The 20,559-nt window shown below is 27.6% G+C and overlaps 1 protein-coding gene across 1 annotated transcript in view; it reads left to right on the forward strand.

Moving 5' to 3' along the window:
- The window catches only part of LOC100214140 (mitochondrial adenyl nucleotide antiporter SLC25A24), a 32,097-nt gene extending 12,198 nt beyond the window's left edge, over positions 1–19,899 (forward strand). The window contains exons 9-11 of the mRNA XM_065790518.1: positions 2,403–2,570; positions 10,465–10,612; positions 19,348–19,899. Of these exons, the coding sequence (XP_065646590.1) occupies positions 2,403–2,570; positions 10,465–10,612; positions 19,348–19,535 (504 nt within the window). The 3' untranslated portion in view covers positions 19,536–19,899. The remainder of the gene's footprint in view (positions 1–2,402; positions 2,571–10,464; positions 10,613–19,347) is intronic.
- Positions 19,900–20,559: the final 660 nt, after the last annotated feature.

The raw sequence follows: 20,559 nt of genomic DNA on the forward strand, positions 1-20,559 counted from the left end.
TTGTTTCAGCTAAGATAATTCTTACTTGTTTACAATTAAGTATCATCTTGATATATATTAGGGTGCATCAAAAAGCAACAATTTTTTAAAATTGCCTCGAGTTTTTTTCAATTTTTTATGTTTTTAAAATTTTTTTAAATTGCCTTTTTTTTAAAATTGCCTGAGCTCTAAATATGTTCTATATAATAAAATAACACTGAATTTAAAAATTTTTTGAATAAAAAATATTTTTTGCAGGTGCTCGAAGACTCTTGAACATATAAAGGGTCCATAATATATATGTAAAAAAAGTTCTTTAAAAGTAGGTCTACCTGGTACTCAAAAAAAGCGAAGTTATATAAAAATTTTAAAAATAATTATTTGTTTTGTATAAAAACTTATATTTTAAATTTTTTTAATAAAAACTTTCCGTTTTAAACTAAAAATAAAAAAAGTGCAAGTTTTTAAAGATATTTTTTTTCCTTAATATGTTTTTTATAAAACAAATATGATTTTTTAAAACTTTTTTGTTCAAGTACTTGAGGCACCTCTATAATAAGACAAGGCTATTTTTAAAAATTGTTGTTTTTCGATGCACCCTAATATATATGGAAAAAGTAGTAGAATTACAAAAATTAAAGTTTACTTTATTAATCATTCGAATCTCAAAAGGTTGTTTGAGACTACCATAGTTGTTGATTGTGATAGTTGATTGTGAAGTTTGACATCTCACTGCACTTTTGCATCTTTCATTTAATATTATTAATAGTCAAAGATTAAGTAAAAAAGAGTGCTTTCATTTTCATTTGTTAAGGCTGTTTATTCTCTTTTTGTACAATTTTTAAACATTTTTTATTTAAAATTAGTAAAAGAATAGAGCCAAACATAAATCATCGCCTCTCAGCAACATTATATTTAAGCTATTTATTATGCTTTCCAACACATAGTTTTAATTGCATATTTATTCTACAGAGTTTCTAAAAGTATAAGAATTTTAAAAAATTTAATTTTGTTGTAATTAAGATATGTAAGATGTAGTTGAAAACATGAAAGCTAATAAATGTATTATGTAATTGAGTTCATGAAAGTTGTAAATAAGAAATAATAAGATGTAATTGAGAACATGATAGCTGTAATTAAAAAATATTTATAATATAGATACTCAGAACAAAGTTCTTTGTATTTTTAATTTTGTAGCCTTAATTTACTTTGTAATTTAAAGATGGATCCACTTCTGGCCAAGCTGGCCAAATGGGCTGGTTTTTAATAAATAATAAAATATAATCAATAAAATAAAAAATTCATGAAAAAATCATTTTATAATGTGGTGGTAACTGGAAAAATCCCATCAGGTGTTTACAGTTATTCAAATGAATAATAAATAAAATGTAAATAATTTATTTACAAATATATATAAAAATTTAAATTAAATTTAAACAATGTCATTAAAAATCACTGCAATGACATTGTTTAAATTTATTTTCAAACACCAACTTAGACATCTTTTTATTTAAAATCTTTGTGTGATGCGTTGTCATATGTTGTTCAGCAAGAGTACAATGGTTCGAGGTTGTTAAAGTGAAAAATGTAAAAAGGAAAGTTACTGGTTTCTATTAGCATTAAATAACTATTATATAAAATTTCAATTAAAATAAATTTAAAGTATATTCAAATGTATTTAAAGTAGTACAGTTAATAAAATTCAATCAATAACAAATTATTAATTTAAGTTATTAACAAAAAGTTAATTTAATACAACGTTTTAAAAACAAAGATAAAAACCAAGCTCACCCAATCATCATTTCACTCAGCACATACAACAACTCTTCTTCTGTCATTTGATGAAGATAAAACCTAATGTTTTCTTTCAACTTGTTCGGTTGTATGTATGAAAATGTTGACAAATTGGAGACAAAGTGAGATCTGGTTGTTCCAGAGGTGGATAAAAATAAATTTTTTGACACTGATTTAGTTTAATATCAGACCTTAAGGTCATAGTGTATTGACATTTAAAAACAATCTTTAAATTCCATTATTATTACTGTTGCATACAAATACTGAATTTAATATTATTAACTTATTTAAATTCATGTTTGAGAAGATCTTTTGTAAAAACCTATAAGCTTAAATTGTGCATTTGCAATTACAATTTATGCATTCTTATTACAATTTTTTAATTAAACATTGACAGAAGAATAAGATTGTATGGATTCCGTAGTGGATATAGTATGGGATACAATAGTTCCAAACTGACCTGAACTGACCTTTTGAAATATTTTTGGAACATTTTAAAAAGATGAATTATATAGGCTTTTCGATAATAGATAATATTTCATAAAATCAGTTAACAAAAATTTATAAATTATCATAATAACTTTTGATTTTTTTTTACCTTATACATAATAAAATTTAATGTTTTGCAGGTCATGAAAACTCGATTAGCAATTTCTAAGACTGGTCAATACAATGGCTTTTTTGATTGTGCTGGACAGATATATCGACAAAATGGTATCAAAGGTTTTTACAAAGGTTTAGTGCCTGGTTTGATAGGAGTTATACCATATGCTGGAATTGACTTATGTGTTTATGAAGTAAGTATTAAATAATTTTTAAAAAAGCACAACAAATTAAGAATTTAACAATCAACTAATAGCTTCTATAAAATATTTGTTAATCAATGTGTGACACAAAATGTTTTTAAGTAAAAAGGAAGAATATTTTAAATAAGTATGTAAATGTATATATTTATGAGTCTATTCTTTTAGTGGTAAAAAGTTTAATTTTTGCAATATGTTTGAGTAATATTTTCATGAGTAATACTTTTAAGATTTTGTTAAAAAGTTGTTTAACACAAGCTTATGTTGGTTAACACATAGGCTTTTAAATATCTTTTGGATAAAAAATTCAAAAGAAAATTTTTGTACCAGGGTTTAGGTATATATGTGGAGGTGTTTTTCACAAATTTTTAAAATCATTCTAGGATGTCCAAAAAATTTATGACCCTTTTACCATTTTTATCAAAGTTATTAAATATTTTAAAATTAAAAATTGTTTTGATTCTAGTTATTAAAATATGACTTTGTATCTTTGCTGATAACTAATGACATAAAACATTTATTATTTTGAAAACTTATTTTTCCTGCAAAAATACATTCACAATATATATTTTAATTCATTTAAACAGAGTTTTTTTTCTCATATAAAGAGGTTAAATTAATTAAGCAAATTTGATTTTCAAAATGTCAAACAAAGCTTTTTCTCATAAGGAAAATTGTACCAAAGTGTGTTTGGTCTGCTTTCAAAAAAGGTTCAAGCATTTCTCAATTTAATACTGATTCCACACTAACAAACATTAGGAAATATTTCTTTGAGAATTATGATCCAAAGGACCATCACCTTTAGATATCTGTGTCAGGTTTAAGAATATTTAAAAATTGAAAGGAAAGATAAAACACCAGATTTTAATGGACCTTTTATTTTTTCACAAGTTATAATTACAATACCAACAAGATGAAACTCATTGTGTCAGTGTATTATTTGTGAAATAATCAGTGTATGTTTGTTAAATAGATGTTATGATCCGATTAGCAATGATGATGGGTCCTCTAAGGCTTTTTCATACCCGTTTGGGATACCTCCAGTAGAACAAACTTTTATCTCGGGGTCCTGTCAAAGTATGTCAGTGTTGTTGGCAACTAATAGGCTGAGTGATCTCTCATCCAAACCCTTGCACTGTTCAAAATGCAAAAGAAAATCTTAGTACAGCTCTAATTCAGGTTCCTCGTGTACTGCTGCATCTGAGATTATACAAAACATTGCAACTGCAGGTGATATATCTTTTATCAAATTAACAACTAGCGAGAAAGATTTAACTGTTGCAATTAATATCAAATCTCAAAATTGCTCAAAAAGCTCAGTTTCTTCAACATCCAGTGTCTTCTGATAAAACAAGTAGGCTTCAATCTACACAGGCTTTTCTCTAAAGCAAACTTATAAAGCAGCAATTTTTTTCAAGACTTGGAAGAGCATGAGCATGATAAACATTTGAAATTTTTTTATAACTTGTTTTATGTAATGATTTAGTGAGCAGATGATATAAAAAATGTCTTCTTTAATAAATTTTGCAAAACTATTTTACATTTCTTTGAAATTAAATTTTACATTCTGCATTTTACTATTTTACATTCCTTCAAAACTAAATTTAAATTTTTAATTTAAAGATTTTTAATTAAAGAAAATAAATATTAAAGTAAAATGAACAAGTGGATGCTCTTTGTTATAAAAGACATTTGTTATAAACATTTGTTATAAAAGTTGCAAAAAAACTTTTGATTCAATGGTTTCATTGAATCAAAAGTTTTTGACTTGTAAACAGTCAAAAACTTTTGATTCAATGAAACCATTAGTTTGGATTTGTTCTTTTTTCATTTATATCTAAGTTTTAAATTTATTTTCATTGCAATTATTTTAAAAGTAAATTATAATGAAATTAGCTTTTACAAAACATTTATTTGATTCAAATTGATGAGCACAGATTTTATTTCTTATAATATTGTTGTTGTTCAAAATAATTTTACATACACTTAAAAAAAGTTATTTTTTCAAATGTTTTGTTATTTAAATAGAATGTATGCGTTTTTAAAACTGAAAACATTTAAAATATAATTTGCTTAACTGAAACTTTTTGAATGAGCTTCAAAATATTTATATTCTCATTTTCCAGGTTTTGAAAAAGTTTTTTTTGACAGACAAACTAGTGAGGTGGAGGAGTTCTGATTTATGGAAAGAAAATCATTGTAAATAGTGTGAGGAATAAAAAGTGGGTTTCTGAATCAGAAGCTCAAATAACTTTCCAAATGCTATGTTCAATGTTTTTAGAAATTCTGATGGTGGAAAAGAAATCTATTGAAGTTTTTCACAAGATCTTCAAGACCTTCTTTCACATACCAAGTTAATATTTATAGATTATGTAACGAATAATAATTTTAAACCTAAATAATAAAATGAGTTATAAACTTCTCAAATGACATCATTTGATAAAGCAACCCGTCAGGAGATAACAAGTGGGTAACCGGATGTCTGGGTACTCATTGACAACCTTAGTCATAAAGTATGGCTTCATTTGTTTCGTCACATGGAAAGAGTTCTACGGTATTAGAGACCTGTCAAACAAGCAAGTGACTACATGTTGTTTTTACAACAAATTTTAAAGAAGGACAAGTTTACTATTACTATCAAAAATGCCCAAGAAAATTCTATACATTCAATTGATGCATTTCTATAACATTCTACCAATTTATAATACATTGTTTCCAGTTTAGGATGTTGAATGCTCAACTCATTCTATTATCTCCTGATGAGGGTACAGCTCTACAATATCAATTTATAGCTCTGATGCCGACTGGTAGTCAGTTTTCTCGATCTCTGTGATAGCTCTCAGGGAGGCTAATTTCATCAACAGATATAAAATATCAGAGTACTAACAGTGCCATGTTGCGCATGGATGGTATCCCTGTTTGTACTTATGGTGTGCATTGTTAAGGCCACATTTGGAGCCCTTTGTTATGACTTAGGGTTTATTAATAGTAATGAGGCTATTGCTTGGACTATTAAATAGTGTACTGAGTACTATTTGAGCTTTGAGTCAAACTCTTTAACAAATTTAAAAATGAATAAAGTACCAAAAACTATAAAACACAAAAAACGATTGTCATCACCAAATTCTCTAAATCTATCTTTTCACTAATATTCGTGGTCTTTGAAATAAATTTTCTTCTGTTGAGTCATATCTTTTGCAAAGTTCACCAGACCTACTAGCTCTTTGTGAGACTAATTTGAGTTCAGCTGTCTCATCTTGTGATCTTAGTGTTGATGATTATCTTCCATTAATTGGTAAAGATCCCAACTGTCATATGCTTGGCCTGGGCATTTACATTTGTAAGAATTCACCCATTTGTTGGAAAACTAGGTTTGAATCCACAGGCTATTTTATGTGCTTTTGCTTAGCACCACTTCACTCTATTGCCTTTCTCTTTGTTGTATATCTCTCCCTTCATCTCAAGACTGCACTCTTTTTGATGTTATTTCTGATCATATCGATCAAGCCCTCTCTCTTTATCCATCAGCTAATATAGTTATTGTCGGTGACTTTAATGCTCACCACTCTGAATGGTTTGGCTCTTGTGTCAGTGATTCTGCAGGCTTTCAAGCCCACAAATTTTGCCTTTCTCAGTCCCTAACTCAAATAGTCGACTTTCTAACTCGCTTTCCAGACAACCCGAATCATTTACCTTCTCTAATCGACAAATGTCTTGTTTCTGATCCTAATTAGTGCTCAGTTTCTCCTCATTCACCCTTAGGTGCTTCTGATCACAGTTTGATCTCTCTAAAATTTTTATATCATTTTTCTTCATCAAAATTCCCCTATCATTGTACCTCTTACAACTACCTTAAAACTGATTGGGACTCTTTTCGTGATTTTCTTCATGATGACCCTTGGGTAGAACACTTTTGTCTTCAATGTCAACAAATGTGCTTCTTACATAACCATTATTAGTCCATTGCCTGACATTCGTATCACTCCAGCTTCTGTATCTGAAGTAAATTCCTGCTTAGACTCTTCTACAGCTGGTGGTCCGGACAACATACCTTTTACAGTTTTTCAAAAGTGTTCTCCGGAGCTATCGTCTATTCTTTCAAAACTATTTAATAAGTACTTATCAGAGTCTTGTTTTCCAGCCTGCTGGAAAGCAGCATCTGTTATCCCTATTTTCAAAAACTCTTGAGAGCGATCTGAGTTGTCTAACGACCCTCCCATTAGTCTTCTTCTTCTGTTTTACTATCATAAGCAAGGTTTTTGAGACTTTAATTAACAAACACTTAATCTCTCATCTTGAATTTAGTAACTAACTTTCTGTTCATCAATATGGATTTTGATCTTCTTGTTCTACAGATAATTTGCTAACAGTAATATTTTTAGATTTTATCATGCAATAGGCAGAATGGAGAGGTTAAGGTTATCACTCTCAACATTTGTAAAGCTTTTGATAAAGTATGGCATACTGGTCTTCATAAGCTTTCTTCTTACAGTTTACAAAGGATCTTCCAATGATTCCCTTTCTCTCTTAAACAAGGTGCAAAGAGGCATTGTAAACATAGTTGGACCTACTCTTGCAGCCAACCTCCAAACATTATCACATCGTTGTAATGTTGCTTCTCTTTCTCTTTTCTATAAATACTATAATGGGCGCTGCTCTAAAGAGCTAACATTCTCCAAAAATTTTATACAGCTAGTTTTTTTCCACAAATATTCTGAACATTCTGACCCCTCCAAATATGGTCTAATCAGTCTTCTTTCTGTTATTAGCAAGGTCTTTGAGTCTTTGATAAACTAATTTCTCACATCCCATCTTGAGTCAAATAATTTACTGTCTGACAATCAATATGGTTATCAATCCTCTCACTTTACAGTTGACTTGCTAACTGCTGTGACTGAAAGATTTTATCATGCATTAGATGGAGGTAGAGAGGCTAGGACTGTTGATCTTGATATATCTTAGGCTTTTGACAAAGTCTGGCACGCTGGTCTTCTCCAGTTTCATATGGTGTATCTGGGAAAGTTTTTGAGATTATTAAATCGCTTTATTAAAGTCATCTTCGAAGGCCAACACTCTTCTTTATTTCCAGTAACTTCTGGGTTCTATCCTTGGTCCTGTTTCCTAGCTCAAGGTTCTATCCTTGGTCCTGTTTTGTTTCTTATCTAGATTGATGATCTTCTTGACAACCTTACATCTAAAGTAACTCTTTTTGCTGATGACTTTATACTCCTTTCTTAACAAAAAGACTTTTTTTCGAAGGCTTAGTACAGGTAGATCTTGAATCTGATCTCACTTCTTTAACAGATTAGGGCTCACAGTGGCTTGTAAATTTTAACTCCAACAAAACTCAGTTATTTACTGCAAACAGCTATTGCAGTACTATCGACATTCTTATATTGATGAATGGTAACCCTCTCACTGAGTCCTCTTCTTTACGTTTTCTTGGATTATCATTTACTACTGACCTTTCATGGAAACCATATAGACTATCTATTGCTAAGTTAGCATTTACTAAGGTTGCTTCTCTTTATCGTGCTCACCATTTTCTCTCTCCTGATTTTCTTATTGGTCCCTGTATGGAATACTGTTGTCATATTTGGGCTGGTTCTTCTATTGTGATAGCTGTAATTTGCTCCCGTGAAGTGTTTTAGGGGAGTGTGGGCGAGAGAGAGAGAGCTAAAGCTCTCGCTTCCTGCCGAGGCCTGTATATATTAGTTCTTTGAAATTCACTTCCTTTATCTTGTTTTCCTGATTCATATATTTTGTAATCTTTTAAGTCATCTGTCAAGCATTATCTTGCTCTATAAACTTTATCTTTTCTCTTCCAAAACTTCCAACTTTAATAGTGGTTACTTGCAGCCTTGTTGGAAGTGAAGGTGTTGGAAAAAAAAAAAAGAGTTTAAATTGAAAGAATGTTACACAAGTAACAAATGTTAAACAAGTTGTTCAACAATTGCAGGAAAAATTATCATTTATCATCATTGTTTTTTATTTAAAAACTTTGGCATATATATAATATATATATGGAACATGGTTTTTTAGTTGTTGAGGCATAAAGAGAATAAAGATATTAATTTTAAATCCATAAAGTAGTCCAATAACATGTATGTTATGCAAAATTTTATCTCATTTCTTCTTTAAAAGTTTAATTAACAGTTGGTAAGTTCTATGAGATGCTACTATCTAAACAGTTAACTGCAATTTTTAATTTATAAAATAGTATAACAGAAAAAACTAATATGATTTTGATTTGTTTGTTTAAAATTTTTTTATGCTAATTATCTTATTCCAACAACATTTTAGTCTTAAATGACCTAATCCTGAAATGTTTTTGTTTGCATGGTTTGCTGTTTATGTTCATTGTTTATTATATTTTATTATCAATAATAGTATTTTTTTTATATATATAACAGTGTATCCTGGTGACAAACCAAGTAATTCTTAATTAGTTGGTATAAGTCATATCCTTAATTTCAATGTATCACTATGATTGGTTTAAATTATTTTTCAAGTGGCTGTTTTAGATGGAGTAATTCATTATTTTATGTGGGTACTGTTTACTTCGTGTAATATTGATCTTTCGTATTATAATGCATAATGTGCACCTATAACTTTATTTTTAATGTTTTAAAAGTATTTTGTGCTAATTTCAATGTTTTGATTTTGCAAGTTCCCAATGTTTTGATTTTGCAAGGTCTTCACTTTTTTTTACTGAAATGACTATAAATTATATTAATAAATAAAATTTTCAATATTAAAGCAGTGCTGATTCAAAGTTTTTGGTTGTTTAAAGTTAGAACACAATTTTTTAAATTCTAACTGGAGCCATTTTTTGAACTTTATAAATAATTACTGAGTTTTATCATATATAGAAATATGTATATAGTAACTGGAAAAATACATTTTGTTACTTCTACAACAGTTAGTTTTGTAATCAAAAATTAACTTTTTAAGTTTATTAATTATTTTTTAGGTTTTGTAAGATGCCATTATGAATAAAGTTTGGCATTAAAATATTCAATGTTAATGTTTTACAAATGTCAAAACAAAAATAGTTTGAGCTGAAATTTTTAAGGATTTCCTTTATGAATGACATAAACCTACCAAGTTTCAGAAAAATCTGAGGTGGTCATTGTTAACCCCTTAAGGACCAGGCCCGAGATATCATGGGTCATGCTATATGGTCCAAAAAGACCGAACCCGAGATAACTCGGGCGGTCACATATTTTACGTTTCATTATGTATTAACCCGAAATAATTCGGAAAATAATTTTATACCAATATTATTATATTAAATCAACTAAGAATCAATCAAATTAATAATATTTAGATATTAATAATACATAATTAAATTATTAATTATTTTACTTTGTTTACGTCTTATTATATATCTTTTTATTATTATATTATTATATTTTCTCAATTATATATTATATTTTTTCCTTTATGTATCTATCTATATATCTATATGTATTTTACTAATATGTATCATTTTTACATTTTTTTAAATTAAAAAACATATTTATGTATAAAAATAAAGTTTATTTTTAAAACAGACTTTTTTTTATTCTTAATGTCAATATCAAAGTTCTAAGCATTAAAAAAAAAATTGATTTTTTTGGTGCATTTATTTGAAAAAATATCGGTCCTTAAGGGGTTAAAACCCTGAAATTTTGTCCATTTAGCATAAAATGATCAAATAAAATTTTAAACTGTTTTCTTAACCTTTTTAAAAGGTTTTAACTTTTTTCAATTTTATGTGTTTAATATATAAATTTTAAAGAAGACAGTGTTTCTTCTTGCAGCATCTTTTTACATGAAAATAATAAATTAATAACATTATAGTTCTGATCATTTATTTAATCATCTTTACCTTTTATTATTTAAGACCTTAAAGTCCAACTGGTCCAACAAACATAAAAATGAAAATAATCCAGGTGTTGGTGTTATGCTACTTTGTGGTGCTATTTCGTGCACATGTGGCATGTGTGCAAGTTATCCATTGTCTCTTGTGCGTACAAAGTTACAAGCTCAGTGTAAGTGAACATTTTTTTTGTGTTTTCTATCTTTATATAATGTACATTTTATATATGTATAAATATTGGGTGCAGACCTAAATATGCAGTATTTACTAAAGCAAATTTAAGTCTGTTTAATAACGAATATATAATTTAAAACACTCTTTATTATTCAAAATTCAAAAAAAAAAAATAATAATTAAAAAAAACGGAACTTTTTTTAAGCCATAATAAGTGTCTTTCACATATAAAAATTACCTGCTTTAACCCAGAGTTGTTAGTCCTCGGCCTTGGCCTGGCTTTAAGGCCAAAAATAGAGACTTGGCCTTGGCCTTGAAACTGTTGGCCTTGAAACTGTTGGCCTTGGCCTTAAAAAAAAAATACATATTTCTTATTGGTATTGTTGAATTCTATGCATAACCTTGATCTATTTTTACAAAATGTGGTTTTATTGTCACAGCACTTGCTACTTACAGTTTTGTTGATAATTGGCCTTAATGTAAGGCAAAAATTGAAGTGTTTGGTCTTGAAAAGGTTTGCGTAGGCCTTGGCCTTGAAACTCTTAATCTTGGCCTTGACCTTAAAACTCTTGGCCTTGTCCTTAGCCTTGTAACTTGTGGCCTTGACCTCGGCTTTGACCTTGCTACTTTTGGCCTTGTTAACAACTCTGGTTTAACTCTCAGTCAATTGTACTAAAGCAATCTATATACTTATACCAACTTATTTCATTTTTTAATGAAATATGTTTCATACTGTAAAATGTTTTCACTTTCTTTATGTTTGAAGGTTTCAACTTATAAAGAATTAAAAATGAATAAGTAAAGCTTAAAAATGCCTTTTTAAATATTCTGTAACATGAACTGTAACAGTTTGTATTCAACGATTAGTGTATATATTTTTTAATATTAAAAAATGTTAAAAAGTAAGCTCCTCTTTATTTGATGATGATGAAACATATGATCTATGCAGGCAATAGTAAGATTTCAGGGGTCATCAAAATAGAAGACGATGTAATAAAACTCTAACAATACATAGATCGTGCAGTCGAATGGTCTAAGAAGTGATTTATGTTTTTAACCTCTATAAATGCAAAGTCATGCACACTGGTTGCTCAAAAATGTCAGCTTGTTTAATTTGCTCAATGCTTGATGTTGACGGCAATTAAAAAGAACAACAACTATGAAGTGTGACGTAAGGTCCTAACACCTAGCGACATCAATATCAAGCATTAAATAGGAGCTGCAGAAGCTAGAGTAAACTAAGTTCTTGTTTGACTTGAAAAATATTTTCGTAAAAAAGAGCTAATGTTAATATAGTCAATTTTTATACTGTATTTAAAAAGTAAAGATGTGTTTAATAAAATAAAAAAATAATATAATAAATAAAATCAATCTTAGTATAAAAAATAAAATTAGTAAAAAATAGTATATAAGTATACATGATATAAAATATAAAAGTTAATTAACTAAATTTTTGGTAAACTGTTACCAAAAATTTAGTTAATTAATAGTTTAACTAACAAAACTATCTGCTTAAAATTCTTATCACATTCATTAAATTCTTATTTGTGATGTCTTAGTTTCAAAAACTTTATAAAACTAAAAATGAGAACTCATTTCCAACCAGTACAGCAGGCATTAATATCCACTCGTATAAAATGTGTTAAGTTGTTTAAACCAATTGTTAAATTTAGATGTAGTTTTTAGCAAACATATATCTACTAAAACAGGAGAGTCGTGGCAAATTGAATGAATTTATATCTATTATATATAATCTAATATATATCTATTAAATGTAATCTAATATTTATCTATTTATATATAATCTAATATATATCTCTTATATATAATCTAATATATATCTATTATATATAATCTAATATATATCTATTATATATAATCTAATTTATATCTAATATATATATTATATTAGAAATTAGGCTGTTTTAATACCGATTGTGCCCAATTGTTAAATTATAATGTATCTTTTATCTAACAGATATCTACTAAAAAGACAGTTATGTCAAGTTAAATGAATTTATATTTTGTATAAATTTCGAATATTTTTCTAATTATTAATATATATATCAGGGCTTGTGATGAAGAAAATCGTCAAGCGTGTTATATCGCGCTCGTAAAATTTGAATACGTTTTCATCGAGCGTGATTATGTGCGCTCGAAATAATGTCGGCGAGCGCGATCATGAAAATTGCTGAAGGCGATGCTCATAAAAAGCTTTTTATTTTTTTATATCTTTTTTTATTTGTTACATAATTCTTTCGTCAAAAAATGTTTGAATTAGTATCACACTCATGAAACTACTTCAACGAAGTAGATTTTTATACTTCCAAACTTCTTGTATATTGTCAGATTGCGATTTTATTTTTAACTATTTATGTTATAAAAAAATAATATCAAACAAAAACGCAACTTCTTATTGATTTTGTATTAAAGTATAATTTAGTGACTTAGTTTTGATTTGTTGTTTTGATATATGTATTTTAAAATGTTACGCTGTAAACTTAATTAACGGTTAATGGTTTTTATATTTCTTGATATTTTTTATTCAAATTAATTATTTAATTTTTTTCTAAAATTTCTTTTTTAAATTACGTTTTTTTTTTATCTTAAAAAAATAACACAAGAATAATTTGAAATAATAATAAATTAGAATAATAACTTTCCATTTAATAAATGTTGACGTCATTACTTTGTTTCCTTTTCGAATGCGATTGCGAACATTCTAAACAACAGAATCGTTTTAAATTTGAGTTAAAATAAATAATAGTTAATAAAAAAACCTATACTTTAAACAAAAACTAATTTTAAAAATTGCTCTATTATTAATATTTATTTTTATTTTAAACGATGTGTGGAATATTACAAACAATAAATCAAATAAATCTGACTTGATATTTTCACAAGATTAAAAATACTCTGCAGTTTCAATTTTCTTATAGTGGTTTTCTAATTTTCTATTCTTATTTTATTTGCGCATTTTTGTATTCACATTGTGTTTCCACGTGCACATTCCATTATTGAAATCATTAACTATTAACGACTTCAAACTGCTCATTCATTACGTTAGTGCAAAAGAGAACGACGTAGTGCTTTTTATATTTTGTATTAGTGGTTTGATAATAGAATATCTTTAATAAAAAATCTTTTTTAAATATTTTATGAAAATAAAAAAATAATCCCTATTGGACGAGCGTTATTTTATACGCTCTTTATAAGCTGAACGAGCGTTGTTTATTGCGCCTAGAACAATTGAAAATACCGTTTACGGGCGCGTTTTACGAGCGGAGCGCAATCGCGCTCGCTTCATCACAAGCCCTGTATATATATATTTTTTTTTTGTTATTCGCCTCCTCAAGGCCAAGAAGGCCACTACAGATGAGGAGGCTACTTAATAGTGGTTATAACCCTCTCTCAACTCTATAACTCCGAAACACAAACCTCGACGAACAAGGCCGCTGCGTGGATAAACAAGTTGAGCGCGGTACTACCAGGGACGTGGTGGGGATCGAACTCGGAAACTCTCACTTATGAGGCGAGCGCTTTGCCACTACACCACTACCGCACTTTATATATATATATATATATATATATATATATATATATATATATATATATATGTATATATATATGTATATATATATGTATATATATATGTATATATATATGTATATATATATGTATATATATATGTATATATATATATATATATATATATATATATATATATATATATATATATATATATATATATATATATATATATATATATATATATAAAATAATAAAATTACATTGTTTATAAAAAAGTTTCAAACACTTCAGTACCCATTGCGCAAGCTGCTATTTATAACCGATTCAAATATTAGTACCTGTTTATAATTTGTTTTCTTTAAAATATTTAATTAGAAAACCTCAACTAATAATTTAATGAATATTATTAGAATATTTAACAGATAATTAAACATTGCGTTGAGATACAAAGATTCAGTTTCAAAGAAATTTTAAGTATTTTATTTATTAAATTCTTTATTTATTCTTATTTTAAAAATTACACAGTATTATAATAACATAAAAATCATATGAGGTATTATAATAATATAAAAACATATTTACAAAATGTCCGAGCAAAAAACTTTGAATCGGTCTATAATTTAAATAGATGATAGATTTCAGTTTTAGAATGTAGAAATGGAATTAACTCAAAATTTTTATATTTGCCCCTTTAGCAGATGGGCTCTTTATATAATATATAATTATATATTAAATATCATTTTATTAAAAATATCAACTTTAAGTAATAAAAATGATTTTTTTTTAATTACAGTTGTTTATTTATAATTTTTTTTTTAATTTTTACAATTTTATTGATAAAGTTTTAGGGTAAACCACCCAGTGGTCGACAGTTTTTTTTACCTAGTTTTCTATAAATAATTTCTCACTTGTTATTTCATAAATGATCAATCTTAAAGTTTTATTGTATTAAGGGATAGTTTCTCTTTACAATACACATAGAGTGAATGACGTCCGAAAATAAATGAAAGAATTATAGCCCCCAAAATGTCAAATTGTCAAAAACAGGACAACATCTTAAGATCGATATTTTTGTTCTCCAGTATTCGACAATTATAAGATTTTTAAAAAAGTAGAAAAACTTCTTTAAACAGATACTTAAATGATATATAGCAAAACAAAAGAAAGTTTTTTAAAATTTACAATGTATACTATGAAAAACATACTTTGAAGAAAATTTTTAAAAGTCTGTTTTTTAGATTCTACAGTGTTAGATAGAAACTTACAATTTAAACTAAGTTAGATACATTATTTGTCTGCTTTATTTTTGTTGTTTTCTTAGCATCACAGCTTATCTAATTAACACCAGCTGTAGGTGTATTTTTCTTCTTTTCTGCAGTTGCCAATCGTACTTGTTTGTAAATTTCTTTAGCAGCAATAGTTTCTTTTTTTGTTGAATATCCTCTAACATGGAAACTATTTAAGAAGTTGTCTAGAAAGATGTTGCATGGAGTTTTTGAGCAACTGTCCTAACTTTAGAAACAGTGAGTTTAGAAACTTTGGCGAGGTAAACCATCTATGATGTAGTAAGGCTTTGCTTATAGCGGTTTGTTTAGAAAGCGATGTTGATGGAGTTGAGACAGAAGGAGGTAAGAAAGTTTTCTTGATCGGGTCTAAAGAAAAAGAGAAATTGAAAATGCAAAAAAGCAATATTAAAATGGAGTGTCAGCACAAACATTTACAAAATACATGCAACTTAATATAGGTTATGCTATTTAGAGTTCAAAGGGAGTATAAATATTATCTTCTACATGGCTTCATTCCTCTACATGACTTCTTACCTCTACAGGGGTTGTTGATTGTCTGCATTTCTTCTTTGCATTGATTATGAGCAAAGAAGAAATCACTGGTACAAATCACATAAATTACTAAATTATGACTCAGAACTTCTATTATACGACAAAATAATGATGGTCAATTTTTATTTATTTTTTGTTGAATACTGGAAAACATAATAAATATCTTCCAGTCTTCGACACCTCATCTACCCCTACCCTTTTGAGTGTTTTGATTTTAAAGTTTTTTACATTCATCTCATCCTTTCCAGTGTCAGCATGGAAAAAAAAATTCAATTACATTACAATTATCATGTGTTTCTTATGGTTATCTGAAAGCAGTAATGAAAATTGTTCCGAAAAGTCAAAGGTATTTATGGAACTTTTTTTGCTCCAAATCATCGTATATGTTTATTTTTATGATAGCTAAACTTCCTTCATATATAAAGAAAAGATTATTTCAGACACTGCTTCGGCATTTTACTTCAGTTAATGTTAGCTAAGCATATTTTTTAGTGACAAAATGTTGATGACTGGAGGGGCCGTCGACTGCTAGGTAGTTTGCCCTAGTCAGAAAAATATAAAAATTTAAATTAAATATTAAATTAATAACTTTTTTACTTGTGGTTCTTTATTTTCTAGATGAATTGTATGTATAATTTTATTATGGAGTAATAAAAAATACTAAAAAATTATTTGATTTAAAAATATAATTTTTTTGCTTATAAAGTTTTTTAAAAGGTTTATAAAATAATTTGTTTTTCATTCATATTTATATCTTCAATAATGCAGTGTGTTCAAATCCACCCCACTATGCTAAAATACATTTTTCAGTTTTTTCAATCTTGCCATTATTTTAAATACAAACCATAACAGTGTAAGTAAAAAAAAATTATAATTGTTAAAAAAAATCTATATATATATTATACACCATCATTCCATATACCACCCAAAATCAACTTAAGCTAAAGATGTTTACACTTATCGACATAAGTAACGCAACAATTGCGTAGGTAATGCTATACAAGTGAACTTTTTTATATTTGCGTAATTTTAAATGGCTTGTTATTATTGCATACATTTACATATTTTTGTAAAAAATTTTATGCTATCTTATCAAAAAGTGCTGAGAGACTCTTCTTTGCCATTACCTTGCCTTTAATGGTTGTTAAGAGTTCTGTGTTAAACACGCACAAGAGAGCACTAACAGCAATAATAAGTTCAGAATTATTATAAAAAGATTATTAAAATTGAAATAGAAATTAAATTTTTTTGTTTTTAATTTTTTTGTTTGTAAATAGTGCTTATATCGAACATAATTGTCGTTCAAACTTTTGCAAGAAATTCTCCAGACCTACTGCTTTTTGTAATTATTTAAATTCAGCTGTTTCATCTTCGAATCTCAGTGTTATCTTTTGATTTGTAAAGACTGAGAGTTCTTGTGGAAAATATGTTATCTTTTATTCTTGTTATTCTGTTATTATTTGTAAAGACTGAGAGTTATTCTTGTGTTATCTTTTAACATTACTTTTTACATTATCTTGCATTTTATCTTATAAATTGGGTTTTAGAGATTTTTGGGAAATCTTTAACTAAGCCATTAACAATGGCAAGTCTAATATTTCATCTTTTCATACATGAGTCTTATTATCTCTTCTGAGGATAAGGCAGATGACTAAGTTCTAATGACTAAGTTCTCTCTATTATTCTAGAGAAACAGGTTAATCTATTATTAGACATCCAAACTACCACCCCTCTCCGTTGCTTAAGTTATTTCTTGCTCAAACTCCTCTACAACTTGTGATCTTGAAAACATTTCTGGCAGACATACAAAACTGTTCTTCAGAACTCTTATTTCTCTCTCAACTGTTTAATAAGTGCTTCCACCAGGCAGGAAAACAAGACTGAATCTTGTTTTTCTGTCTGCTGGAAAATGACATCTGTGGTTCAAATTTTTTTGAACCACAGATATCAATAAAAACACTGAAAATCGCTTTAACTATTAATACCCCTCTTGTTGTTCAAAGATTTTTGTTCAACTATTGTGTTATTAATAGCAAAGTCTTTGAGTCTTTGAGGAACGATCTTTTAATATATTTCATTTTGAGTCCAACAACTCTTAAGTGGTTAAAGTGGCTCTATTTGCTGACTACATAAGTGTATAATTTTGAGCATATGCAATATATTACTGTATAATATAATATTGAGCATATATAATATATTACTATATGTCTTGGCAAAAAGTCATCGCTTTGTGATTAATTAGAGCATCCAATTTTGAATGTGATCTCTCTTCTGTGACAGCTTAGGGCATTCAGTGGCTGGTAAATTTAACAAAACTGAGTTGTTTACTGTTAATAATGATTGCAAAATTTTTGACATTACTATATTGATGAATGACAGTATTTTTCCGAGACCTCTATTTCAATTGCGGTATTGAAATGCAATAATATTTTAATGGCGGTATTGAAATATTATTACATTGTTATTATTCTTACTATTATCGTTGTGATATTGGTAGACACTTGTTATTCTTCTTTCCAAAAATTGACTTGGTTTTTAGTGACATAATATAACAACTTAATAATAACAACTTAAATAATAACAATACAATATTATTTCAATAGCCGTATTGAAATATTATTGCATTTTTATTATTATTGTGATGTTGATAGAAAATTTTCCATACCTAATAAATTTTTTGTTTATTATTAAAAATCTTAAAATTTTTTTTTACCCCAAAAAAGTAATACAAAATAAACATTAACTATAAACAGTTTTTATTTTCAAAGGTTTTTATTTTTATGATCAACAAAATTAGAATCAAAAAAGTTTTAAGTATGCCCGAATTCGTTATTAAATATATTAATTTATGGCTTCATCAATAAGTGTGTCAAAAAATAGATATGGCTACTATGTGTATTCGAATTGATATATTGAATACTATTATAATAGGACCCATAAAAGTTTTAATATATATAATGATGAAAAAATAGCCGAAAGTTTTTTAAACTAATAAAAAAAAATTCACCTCATTTTTTGTTAATGTTGACTCATCTTATTTTATTTTACTTGGTTTTTTATTTGCTTGTTCTCTTAGTTTATGATTTAAAAGGTACACATCTGATGTTTAACTTTTAAAATCATTTCTAATTTTAGTTTTTGATTTAACAGTAATTGTAATGAATACTTTCAATAAAGATTTATTACCATTGTTTTGTATTACAAATAACATTTGTTAATTTATAGTTTTTCACTTTTTCAAATTTAGATAAAAATCCACAAATATCTCTTAAAATTATCATTATAAAAACATATTTACAATTGCACTAATTAAGAATCATTAAAATTTTGTCTAATATATAGTAAAAATGTATTTTTGTTTTAGCTAATGATCCACATTTCGAAGGTCATCGCGCTAAAGGTACGATGGACATGTTTCGATTGATCATCTCAGAAAACGGTGTTGCAGGATTATATCGTGGCATTTTTCCTAATTTTTTAAAAGTTGCTCCTGCAGTAAGCGTTAGTTATGTGGTATATGAATTAACCAAAAGAGCTCTTGGTATGTCGTAATTAGTATTAACTCTTATTGTATATTTTGACGAATCAAAGCGAAAACACTTTAAACAAAGACACTTTAAATCGATAGAGCACGAAAAAGTAAACTTATCAACAAACATTCTAGTATTTTAAAGACACTAAAATTCATTTTGCTGCTTTGTATTTTGTTAGAAGACCATTGTTAAAACGAGTTCACGCTTGAAATAGTTTTACGTTGGCGAGTTAGTCTATTAAATTTGTAACATTAGATCATTGTCTAATATCTAGTGAATTTCTATTGTTTTTACAGTTGTATTGTAAAAAATATTTTTTATTGTTTTTAGGAATTAATGTGTATTTATAGGATTTTTTGAGTCAGTCATTAAAGATAGCAAAAGTTATTTGATTTTTAGAACGACGACTTCGACGAATGAACGTTGACGCTTAGGTGAACTTTCACGTTTTACTCAGTCAAATTGCCAAATGTCATTTTCTAAATATACTACTATATAAATGATAGCATATGCTATCTAAATGACGGTTTTTTTCTTCTTTTAATTCAACTCCCTAAGGCCTTGAAGGCCACTACAATCAAAGAGGCTACTTTAGTTTTAGTTACAACCCTCTCTCAGCTCTATAACTCCGAAATATCTTGACGAACAAGGCCGCTACGCGGAGAAACAAGTTGAGCGCGGTATTACCGGGGTGAAATGGGACAGAAAAAACAAATATTTATGCCCGCTTCTTCCCGTCGCAATTTGATTATTTCGATTGGTGAAAGCTCTTGAACATTTTTACTTCGATTAGGTGGTTTTATGATTTTATCAGCTTTTATTAAATAATTTGTGTTAAAATGTTGTTTTAAATTTATTTGTCTAACTTCTACTCACACTTGTCCCACTTTACCCCAATGGCACGGTTTCTTTAAAAGCAAAAATTTATATACTTAGTTATAATTGGCTATAAACTTAAGAGAATTGAATCGGTATCTAAAAAGGTTTATTCGTAAAAACTTCTTTGGTTCAGTTTATACATCCAATTAAAAACGATATTGCAA

This window comes from Hydra vulgaris, chromosome 02, assembly GCF_038396675.1.
Source record: "Hydra vulgaris chromosome 02, alternate assembly HydraT2T_AEP".
In the NCBI taxonomy this organism is placed as follows: Eukaryota; Metazoa; Cnidaria; class Hydrozoa; order Anthoathecata; family Hydridae; genus Hydra; species Hydra vulgaris.